Source organism: Maylandia zebra, linkage group LG7 (genome assembly GCF_041146795.1).
Source record: "Maylandia zebra isolate NMK-2024a linkage group LG7, Mzebra_GT3a, whole genome shotgun sequence".
Taxonomy (NCBI): domain Eukaryota; kingdom Metazoa; phylum Chordata; class Actinopteri; order Cichliformes; family Cichlidae; genus Maylandia; species Maylandia zebra.
The window spans coordinates 50,776,321-50,788,169 of record NC_135173.1 but is presented as its reverse complement, the minus strand read 5'-3'; the positions used below and the strand labels follow the sequence as shown (position 1 = coordinate 50,788,169).

At 37.3% G+C, this 11,849-nt stretch overlaps 1 protein-coding gene and 1 long non-coding RNA gene across 2 annotated transcripts; both read left to right on the top strand.

The window, feature by feature from the left end:
* The first annotated feature begins 3,748 nt into the window (after positions 1–3,748).
* LOC101465072 (gonadal somatic cell derived factor) lies at positions 3,749–7,100 on the top strand. Its single transcript, XM_004549697.6, has 5 exons — positions 3,749–4,055; positions 4,527–4,684; positions 4,788–4,880; positions 4,970–5,073; positions 5,754–7,100. The coding sequence occupies exons 1-5, from the start codon at positions 3,946–3,948 to the stop codon at positions 5,901–5,903; spliced, it is 615 nt and encodes a 204-aa protein (XP_004549754.2). The 5' UTR covers positions 3,749–3,945; the 3' UTR covers positions 5,904–7,100.
* A 345-nt stretch (positions 7,101–7,445) lies between these two features.
* On the top strand, positions 7,446–11,550 carry LOC101464778 (uncharacterized). The gene is made up of 2 exons (XR_001167532.5): positions 7,446–8,136; positions 8,347–11,550. It is a non-coding gene; the product is annotated as an uncharacterized LOC101464778 (long non-coding RNA).
* Positions 11,551–11,849: the final 299 nt, after the last annotated feature.

The following is an 11,849-nucleotide window of genomic DNA, read 5'->3' as shown; positions in this document are numbered from 1 at the left end:
GTTAAGATCTTTGCAGTGTTGTTGAGACCCATACAGCATCTTACGCAAGACTATTTTCCATATGTGAATTATGTGGGTTTAAAAGGCTATAAAATATTATTGTAATAATATGAAGCAGTTACATTCTGACAGAAGTATTTGTACTTTTACATAAGCAAAGTAGACCTACAATATGTTCATAATTAAACCTTTTCAAAAAATAAGTGTTTAAATAAATTATGTTCACAGACCTTTGGTAACATTGTGTCAATTTGCCCCAACAAATTAAAATACTATATTCTGTAAGCTTATCACATTATTTTGATCACAATATGACTTTCTATTTTGAAATTAAATTTAAGAAAAAAATAGTACAAGATACTGAAGAATAGAGAAGGGGTATCTTTCTGGTAGTACAACCCTGAGTGAATGTATAATATTTTCCAAAACTGTGAACTGAGGTAAAAACACATATTTCTTTTCCATATAATACATAGATATTTACATGCATACATACATGTAAATATATTGAACAGACAGCCATTTAACTTTGTGCAGGTCTTTATCTAAGGTGAAAGACAGACTTGTTATATCACCTCCAAAGGAAAGTATTGCAAGCAACAGCTTGCAGCATGAATTCCTTTGGCAGCGTGGAAGAATTCTTGTTTGGTATCCGCAGGCTGCAGATAAGAGAACCAATTTGGCCTCATGAGAAAGTTTGGCTGCTGCAAATTTAGTTGTTAGTTGAGGAATCTGAAGAGACGGAGGTCAGCTAAGGACGCAGAACTTGGAGCTGCCATTCCATACAAGTCTGTGGCCTCGCATGACCCACAGAACTGTGAAAGTTTTTTTTTTTTCAGATATTAACATCACCTGCAGCAATCATTGTTGCTTTGTATTACATTTCTTCCCTCAGGATCCTGTCCTTGAAAAACAGCTGCAGAGAAATAATATAGTTTTTTTGTTTATCTGGGGAGATTTCCACCTTTCATGTGATGCCCGAAAATGTGAGGTGTGATACAAACTGATAATCACCCATATGCAGAAATAAATGCTAGTTTGTTGCAGTTTGTTGAAACCAACTGTATTTTTCCCATGATTATAAACTGGGGTCTGTCAATGGGTCATCCGTTGCCGTCTTTCACTGTTCAAACCCAAATGTGTAGTGCAAAAAACCCAAAACACATATATGATATAAATGGTTTATTCAAAGAGTTTTAGTCAGGTTTTGAACCTCATCACAGTACAGAAACAGTGTCAGGAAAGGTTACAAGTGATCTTATGGCCTCGGGCATTACTTATTTCTGGTACTGTCCTACTAGACTTCAGTGCAGCAGTTGATACTGATGACCAAACTATTTTATTACAGACATAAGAGCATGCCTTGGGAATTAAAGTTACTGCAGAGTAGTGGTTTGAAGCATATCTATCAAATAGACTCCCGTTTGTTTATGTAAATGAGGCCTCTTCTTCACACACAAATGTTAGTTATGGAGTTCCAGATAAACACACACAACAGTTAAACTGCAGGAATGTCTTAAAGACATAAAGATTGGGATGACGTCTATTTTTAGTTTCTAAATTCAAATGAAAGGTTATTGTACCCACCCCTGAAATTCTTAGAAAAATGACATCCAACCAGAGACTTACTCTGGATGTCATTATCTTGGCCTCCAATCACACTGTGAATAATCATGGAGTAATTTTTGACCAGGATGTCGTTCAGTGAACATATTAAACAAACATGTAGGACCGCTTTCTTGCATTTGTGCAATATCTCTAAAATTGGAAACATCCTGAATGGTGCTTAAAAACGACTTCATGCATTTATTACTTTTATTATCTGCTTTTGTAATATATTATTTTCAGGCTGTCCTCAAAACTCCCCGAAAAGCCATCATTTGATCCAAAATGATGCAGTAACTGTATTATTGTACTGGAAATGGAGAGCATATTTCTCCCATATTGGCTTCTCTTCATCGGTTCCCTGTTAAATTCAGAATTCAATTTAAAATGCTTCTCCTCACATACAAGGTCTTAAATCATCAGCCCCCATCTTATCTGAATAATAATGATCATACACGTCACCCTAAAGGAGCACTTCACTCAGACTGCAGGCTTACCTGTGTTTCCTAGGATATTTAAAAGCCGAATGGGAAGCAGAGCCTTTAGCTTTCAAGCTTTGGGACTAGTTCTCAGTTTGTATTCGGAAGACAGACACCTCTACTTTTATAATTAGGCTTAAACCTTTCCTTTTTTATAAATGTAGAGCTGGAGTTGGGGTGATCCTGAATCCTCCCTGAGTGATGCTGCAATAGCCTAGCCTGCTGGGGGCTTCCCATCATGCACTGAGTGTTTCTTCTTTACTCACCCTTTTCACTAACTTGGTGCTTACGCACCATTCTGCATTTAATGAGTAGTCACTATTTATCTCTGACTCTCTTCCACATACTTTTGTCCTGTCTGTCTTCCCTCACCCCGACTGTTGCCGTTACCCCTCTATGAGTCTGGTTGTTACAGAGATTTCTTCCTGTTAAAAGGGAGGTTTTCCTACCCACTGTTTCCAAGTGCTTGCTCAAAGAGGATCATTTGATTGTTGGGGGTTTCTCACTATTATTGTAGGTTCTTTACCTTACAATATAAAATGCCTTTTGAATGAATTGTGATAAAACATTATAGGGGTGCAGACTGGGGCCTGATTAACTATTAATTAAAATCTGACTTACAGCCATCCCGATCTTCAAGGTAAAAAATTTACTAAACCTTTATAACCTAATATATTGTGTAGAAAGTATTAAAATTTAAAAGATCATGTCACATTTTAAAAGTTATATTAATGGAATATAGAGCTATTTAAAACTGTTTTCTACTTCAATTTGTTTGTACTGACAACATATAGGAAATGATATATGGATATTCCAAGTATGACGCCACTTTGGACCTCTGATCTCTTCTTCAAGGTCAAAAAACTTTCATAAAATTGTGCTTAAAATTCTGCTGCCTTTGTTTTTTTTTGCAACATTCAGGATATGACATCACATTATAGTTTGCATCTAAATATCATGATGCCTGATCTCAAATTTTCCTTTTTTAATTTTACTTACTTTCTTTCAAGTTGACTGCAAAGTGCATTAAGACTTTAATGAAAGTATTGTACAGAGAAAGATAAATAACTGCCTAGTTAGTTAGAAATATAGTAGTTTTTATATAATAAGCTCAAGTTATTCTTTTCCAGTTTTTAAAAAATCAGTGCCTATTATTCATTACCTATTGTGATATAATGTTTGTATAATCAAATGAAACATCTGTCACGCAACCCTTACAGGAGTTTCAGTGCACTACAAACTGCTTAAAGTATGTTTTAACAAACAAAGAAAACTAAGTAATTATATAAATGCAATACTGCCCTCAGAGTGAGCTGCCTTGGTGAAGGACAGTCTCAGAGTGCCTCTTGTTACATTAGGTATTTCACTGATAAGGTCATTTAGTCAGGATGTTTAATGGACTGCATTACATCGAGACGTGTTCATAATTTTCCTTCACCTATGGAAATAGCAAAAATACATAAGTAATAATAATAGAAACAACAACTTTAAATATAAATTCAAACTTTTTGTCAAAGTGTTGTGCCCAGGCAGGCATACTATAACATGAGTACATGTTTTTTACAACATATGTGTACCTCTTGTTCCTAAGTTTTTTTTTGCCTGCATTTGTGACCTCTCTTTCTCCACCCATTAATCTTCGTTCATTTATTCTTTCACACAGAACAGGGGAAAAGTCTACAGTGTTAACTATCTCAAGGCCACGTTGGGGTACAAGCAGATAAAAACCGTGGTTCCCAGACCCTGACAAACAATACCCAGCGCAGCATCCCAGTTTTGTCGCTCCTATCTCCTCCTCCGACCAGACGTTCGAAACCAACCGCAGCCTTTGTCTGCAGCCAGTCTTACGTGTTCATCCACGATGGCCTTTGCATTCATTGTCATGACAATGCTTTTGGGCTCTTCCATGATGATGGCATTTGTCTTGGATCCATCCAGGAAAGAACCTGAAGCTGCTGTCTTAGGTCACAGGTCAGTATCAATACCAAATCAGACCCTCTGCAATAACCACACCACAATTTTGCGTGCCTATGTAGTTTTTGTTAGTACAGCCATCTATTTGTATGATGTTTTAATTATGTTTTGGGAATGTTTCAAGGAAATCTTTCTCTATTGTTCAGAAATCAGAGTGAGCTGTGTGCTGATGCACGTGCGGTGAGGTCACATGGGTTAAATAGTAAATTCAGTGTGTGATTCAGGGTCATGTTGCCCAAATGGTTTTCAGGGAGAGCTGCACAGAGACATAACAGACTGTTCTGTTCAAGCTGCAGTAATGAAATCAGTCACACTTGTCTCACTTCAGCCAAACATCTGCAAACCACTAGTCCACGAGGGTATTTGAGGGTATCTAGAAACCAACTACTTTTTCTTTTAATGCTGTAAAAACAACAAAGATTACTTTCTTTTATTTTTTTCCAACACAACATTGTACGTGATGTTCAGGTGCCAAGGTGAGTCATGGCAGTCCATCAAAAAGAACCTCCTTGGGGTTCTGAACTTGCAGACTGAGCCGCAGCTACCTGCCGGTGCACTGGACAGTGTCAGAGAGCAGTGGAACCGAACCTTCAGCATCATTTCTCACACAGCCAAGCATACTGCAAGTATGTGAAATCAAAAGATACACAGAAAAATGTACCACCCTCAACCTAGCGCTTAGTGGCAGTCAACTCTAAAGTCTTACAGTGCCTCTGTATCTCCTTCCAGCCCCAGCAGTCCCAGGCTACTCTGCATCAGCTGATAATCAAAACAGAGCGAGCCTGAACTGTTGCTTCATTGCCTCAGAGATCTTTATGAAAGGTGTGTAACAATACATTGTTATTTATGTGTAACAATAATACTGGTATGCAGCATTTTTCAGTACAGTAATCAAGTGTTTAATTTCCCAGATCTGGGCTGGGACAGCTGGGTGATCCAGCCCTTGAGTCTTACCTATGTTCAATGCGCAACCTGCAACTCTGCCATGACCACTGTGCAATGCCCACCATCCCAAGTAAATATCCAGGATGCCAACACACAGTTAGTTAACAAAGACATTATTACAAGAGAATAATTCACTGATTTATATGTTTTTGACTCACATTTACATCCATAGATATTTATATGTTGTGCTTTAGTCCCCCAAAAAACAAAACCTGGCATAGGAAATTCTCAGAGGTGTGTGGGAACAGCACGATGCTTAGATTTATGATGTACTTTGTTATTTTCTACTATGCTGCCTAAGAACAGCATGTATCTTACCTTGGTGTGCTCTGGAGGCGAAACAGCTGCATGTAGATAAGCATGTGTACTTCTTCTTCCTGCCAACATAAATGAACTTGACCAAAAACAAGCCAAGGCATTCCACAAAGTTCATCGACCAGAAAAAGCGTGACAGCAGGAGAGTATTGTGGAAACAGAACAGTAAATAAAAATCAAAACTAGAAGCTGAAGTGTTTGTTATTTTGTTTAAATCATTTCTATTTAAACAAAATAAAAATGTAAATCATTTCTTGACACCTTGCTTTATTTGGTGTGGAGCAGAGCAAGTCCTGCACACTCTAAATGTTTATGGGGGTTTTTTTTTTCACTGAAATATGACAACAATACAATTTTTAAAATGCTTAAGCGTCAGCTCTATAATCATGAAAATATGCACCGTGTCTGATTCCTGCTCTCTTTATCTTTTCCCAGGACCAGGTGCCATGCTGTCAGCCCATCTCCCATGAAGTGGTGCCCATTGTCTATATGGATGAATCCAGCACCATTGTCATTTCCTCCATGCAGCTGACCCGCAGCTGTGGCTGTGGGCTGGGCAACTCTGAGGATCCTGGCAAGGAGTAGGCTGTCTTGAGTGTGTGGTATGAACCGCTTGGCTTTTATACACACATCAAAAGAACAAAAAATCATATCCACAATTCTGTTCTCATACAAACGCTGCTTTTGTAGGTCGTCCTTCCCTTTTAAAATAGAAAGTGCATTCAGCACTGGCACCAGAAACCAAAGCAAGTCTGGGCTTTCCATTCCTGCAGCTGCACTGTAATAAAACAGGAGTTTTGGAAAGCTGGACAATTATTGTTCAACTGATTTAACAGTAATTACACAATCTTTATGTCTTTGTCTGTAAACGTTGAACCAAAGAAAGCTCCAGCCAACACATGTATGGTAAATCCTCACAGTCTGTCTTTAAATAAATCTCATGTGGACAGGCTACTATTAATAGCTGTTAACTATTACTGAGAAGAAATGTTCCCTGAAGAAATGTAAGACTTGAGCCAGACCCTCTCACAAGAGGATCAGGCTCTACTCTTAAAGCAGATCGTCTCTGATATGTCATCTTCACAGATTATGTTTCATGCTCACAAGATAAATTTAGCAATCTATTAATTTCTCTGGGACATGGGCATGACTTTCCATTGGTTATACTCTATATTTTCATGTTTCAACTGAGGAAAAAGAAAAACAATTTTGGCCCACAAACCCAAAAACTGCAACTTTAAAAGTTCATAATTAAACTATTTACTGGTGATATGACTGACATGCTTTAACAGAGGAGAACAAACAATCTTCTGTTCACATTTAATTTTCATTCTGATTTGTCATATGTATATAAATTCTGCCAGTTGCAACAGTTCAAAATTCAGATTCTTATTTTTGAGATTGGCTGCTTCAGTTTTATGTTTTTGTGGCGTAATTTACATTACATTATCTGACTGCTTTTATATACATTTACACGGAAGAATTCTTGTTTTTTTGTTTGTTTGTTTTCAAATGTATGCTTTTTTAATTAAGACTGGTGACAGCTCTTGGTTGTAATTTTATTTTGTTGTATACGGCTTATTTTACAAAATTACCACCATATTTTAAGTAATGTTTCACAAGTGTAATACTGCTTACAGTGCTATACAATAAAGCAATTTAACATATTTAGATAAACCTTTTTTTTTTTACTGTGCTCAAGACATTGTTTTCCCATCTTAATCACTTGTACCATTCAATAAATTCTTGCTTATTCCAATAAAAGATTATAAATGATTGAAATCAGCTAATTTTTTTAATACTTCTCAGTTGCTATTGTGTAAGTATAATTCACAAATTAAACAAAATGCTTCACAATAAAACACAAGAAATACAAGTATAACATATCACAACAATGCATTGTAACAGTCACAATTGTGTGGTGTCTCTTTAAGACCACCCAAGTTAATGTTTAGTGATGTCACAAGTATGCGCCACTGCCCCCTGTAGAGTGTGTGAGAAGCGTGCTGGCACATGAACACATGGACTCAGATGGACCTCATATCTTTACCTCCTTAACTCAAAGTAACGTTACGAGTTGTATGAACACTGCTTGCTTCATGATAAGACAGCAGCCATTCAACAGGGCCTTGTAAGGTTAGTGAATAGTGTGTTTATTAAAGGACAAGCTCTGTGGAATTCCCAGTACCAGTGTTGTTGTGGGCTGAGTGGTCCTCTCAACCACTGAATACAACCCACGTTACAGTATTCTTTATGTTATTCTCTGAACTGACATTTTTAAATAAAACTTTCCTTATACCAGCCCCTCGTGGCTTACTGCCAGCCACAGACTTGCTGTTAATTCAAGTGGGAGGGAAAAAGTAGATGATGAGGAAAAGTTGGCACAGTACTGTATAAAACTAGGTGTTGGTGTGAGGGAGAGCAACATGTTGCGTACTTCTGAGGAGCCTCTAATGTTTTTTTAGCTGCTGTACATGTAATCCTTTCCTGGCTGCAGTGAAATCCTTACATATAGTTCTAAGTTTAAAGTCTGTGAAGTTTCAGGTCTAGCTCAACATTGGCAGCTGCCTCGGTTTTTGATTAATGCTGGACAGAATGCCAGGACATATCGGCATATGGTTGTCTTTTGGCATACTGTGGCCACTTCTGCTGGCTGTCGGCGCAATTGAATGTTCAGAAAAAGAAACACTGATCAACCCGCTTCCCAGGAGGGTGATACAACCAAGTGACTGTTTAATGGAGTGTACTGGGATGACATACATCAAAAAATTGCAGCTTCAGGACAATCATAATATTCGGCTGTCAGACTCAACTGAAGGTAAGGAGACACAACATGACACCATCAACTCTGGGTTGGAGGCGTGCGGGGTGTTTGTTGCAAAATCAAATCTCAGGCTGTGTTCTGAAAATAATTCCTGAGAGACATCATCGCTAATTAAAGGGGTTCTGCTGCATCTATCTCCACCTGACTGACCTGTTTTATATTGCGCATGTGTATAGGCCTTCACAAACTAGTTTACTTTCCTAGGAGACCTCGGGGAATACTGTTGGCCTACTGACCTCAAGTGCAACATTGGTGAGAGCTTTTTGCATGCCTACGCAGTATTGCCTGTGGATATATCTGCTGTGGGACATGAGCAACTGGAGGTCAAAGCCACTGCTCCAGCTGCCACTACACTACACGCACATAACAGCCCTACAACAATCGCAGAGAGCTGCGGCCTTCGTTACGACGTCACACAGCATTTCAGCACACAGAACGCTGGGACATCGCTCTGCATCCAGGTTTCTACCCAGGAAGATGCTCTGGGGGACACGGTTCTTAAATGTCCTCCATATCTGGTCACCTTCTGGCAAAGAAGTCCAAATCAGCGCCAACAACAAAGTGCTGGATAAAATATCAGAGGTAGAGGTATCCAGATCTTTTAAGTAAAACCACCAATTAGGATATTAAATAATATGAAAGGTCCTGCATTTTTAGACATTTTAATGGAAGTATTAGATGCAAATGTACAGAATGAATAAAAAAAAAGAACAGTCCCTTTGTCAGAAAGGAGATGGAGCTCTCTCTATAACTTATGGTGATTTTCTTTAAAAATTGGCATCGTTTGCTTTTCATTAATTTAAAGCTGCCACATACCCACAGGGGTTAGTATAAAATTGTCACACAGCTTGTTTTTTTTTATCTAGCTAATTTGATCATACCTGGAAGCTGGAAGTGTTACATTCTTATTGCTTATATAAACGCTTTAGACATTTTACTTTATTTGTTCTTTTCATACTTTGTATGTTAAAAGCTTACTTTCTAAGGTATCTAGTAAGTAAACCTTTCAGACTCATAGAATAGAATACAATGTTCACTATTTCCTTGTGAGCTATTTTGAAGCAACAAGTAACAAGTGTGTTTGGAAGTGGTTGTAATTTATACTTAAGTCGCCAACAGCAATAAGGAAAATCTATTGTGGGTCTCCAAGGTCCAATAATAAAATAGGGTATCAGAGATGCTAGCAATGGATGGTTATGCTTGGATTGTAATTCAGGGGTAAGGCTGGGGCAGAAAAGATTAATAACTGTAATTTCTCTATATTCTTAAGCAAGTTTAGATTTATTCTCTAGTGCTCTCAGTGTGCTTTTAAATCCCTTACCTGAGTGAACAGAAAATGAGAGTGAGGTCCACAAGTTCACTAAACTTGGAAAGCCATGTGAGTGATAGTAACGATATTATTTACTATTCTGACAAAATGCATTTAATGCACTTGCTATGATCAGTGAAGCTGTATACTACATTCTTTCAGAAATATGTGTTAAGATGATGATCAAGCATATGAGCATGATGACGTGGGTATTATGAACATTATATGGCACATATACTTGTATTATCCACAATAATATTCTTTTGATATATTTTTGGTTTATGTGACTTCAGTTGTAAGGGTGTTTCGTGGCACTTTGGCTAAAAGGAGCAGATGGGGAATGATTTTAGATGTGTCAAGCACTCTGAAACTTTCAGGGCAAACTTGTTGCTCTGCTGACTTACTGAAAGGCAAAAAGCTATGTAAATGTTCTCTCTAAATGAAGAATGCAATGATGTTAATGTTGTGTTATAAGGGTTGATAGTTTAATACTAAACCATTTCATTTTCCTTTCACTCTCACATCTTTATTGAGTTTAACTATTTAAGAAAGCTATGATAAGATGTGATTGTAAACATATTTTTGCTCTTTTTCCCACTTCCATTTTGTCTGTTTGTTTATTTTATTCAGTTGTTATGCATAAAATCCTCACAAACAAATATCTTATTGCATTTCATTACTACACAAGGACATAATATACTGCCACCTCCTGGGTATGGTGTAAACTAATGGAAGTACTGGAATTAAGTCCCGTTTACTGTGCATCCACTGGATGGCAGACTTCTTACAGGGTAGTACTGCACCAGAATTACAATCAGTATAAATAAATAATTTACTGCCATAAAAAAACTACAAGTAGGGTGAAACACCAGTTTCTCTGTGAAATGTTGAGCATTATTCCTGTCTTTTAACAAACACCATATTTCACATATTCCTCCAAAATGTGGACAAGAAAATCCACAAAGGTGCTTCAAGTAGGCTCCTGTTCCATTGCAGTTTTTGTGATCTGTCTCAAAATAATAATCAGTTGTTTAAAATAATTAGTGGAATTATTCCTAATGATCAAAATATATACTAAAAGATCCATTCCAACTGCATGTTTAAATGATAAGCCTAGTATAAAAGAAAATCTGTTTGAATTGACTAATCAATCACAGCGTTAGTTTGGTCATGACAAAAAGTCATCCTAAGCAAACCTTGGCAAATCTCAGTGCCAGAATACATCAGCTGATGGCTGAGCTGATACTCTTTAATACACAAAATTGGAAAATTTCATGTAGTCTGTCTACATTTACTGAACATCTGCAAGTGGTTTTGCAAACCACCCCATCCCAGCTCTCTTCTCTGCATAACATAATCAATGCCATATCTGTTGTTATTGATGTACTGTTTTGTATGGATTGAAGGGGTTTGGGTGGGCAGTGGGGGGAAACCTTTTTTCTGTTACAGTGTAGACACACTATTAAGCCTAAGCACTATTAAGGCTTAAATGAAGGAGGGTTTTTGTTGGTGTGCTCTGCTGGCAGGCGACCAGGGGCAGCATAACATAACCCTCCTATTGGGCCTCCAGACAGACCTTTCTCCGAAATGTCATGAAAGGTGTGACAAAGGTGAAGAGTGAGTCAGGACATTCTGCCTGTCTTAATCACCACCAACAAACAAATCACAAGAAAGTGTGAAAAGAAAAGAAAAAAAGGTATCTTGTGTGTTTAAAAGCCAGTCATACTTGCCTTTAAGCTGTCTGCTTTCTTACTGAGTCATTTTTTAAGTTCAATGGATACATATTGCCAAGAACGATTTATTCACGTGTCCCCTCAAATGATCTTATTTATGAATGGATATTAGTCAAATATATCAAACAGGACCACACAGGACAAAGGGGATGATTTCCCTAAATCAGATTTTTTAAATCTCTCTTTTTCCATTACATATAATCATGAGATCAAATGATTATTTGCTGTAGGGTTTTCAATACTAAAATTATGGCAAGAGCTCACTGTAAATAATAAATATTATAAAATAAAGCATTGTTTTTGTTTATGTACATTTTACATGTTTTGTTATATCATATTATAATAAAATTACTTACTTATTCTCTATCTTTTCTTGTTTTACGTAATCATTCTATTCATTCTATTCTTCAGCTACCGTCAACCAAGTTAAATCACGATGGAGCACGTAACGTAAATATAAACACAGGTGGCTGTACCATGTGTCTCAGGCAGGGGTAATTGTGAAAAGTTTGCGCAAACCCCTCTAAAGGAGAAAAAACGATTAATAATGTTGCCCCTATTGGACTCTTTCGACACATTTATTTTCTATATATACTTAGAAAAGCAAATCGACAGCTTTAGCAATCTTTTTTAACAAATTTGAGTGTATAAAACTGAGGTTGGTC

Excerpts from the sequence above, each read along its gene's own strand:
- LOC101465072 (XM_004549697.6), top strand. The coding sequence starts at position 3,946 with ATGGCCTTTGCATTCATTGTCATGACAATGCTTTTGGGCTCTTCCATG. Across the intron at positions 4,685-4,787 it reads CACAGCCAAGCATACTGCAA|CCCCAGCAGTCCCAGGCTAC; the intron begins GTATGTGAAATC and ends ATCTCCTTCCAG. Across the intron at positions 5,074-5,753 it reads TGCAATGCCCACCATCCCAA|GACCAGGTGCCATGCTGTCA; the intron begins GTAAATATCCAG and ends ATCTTTTCCCAG.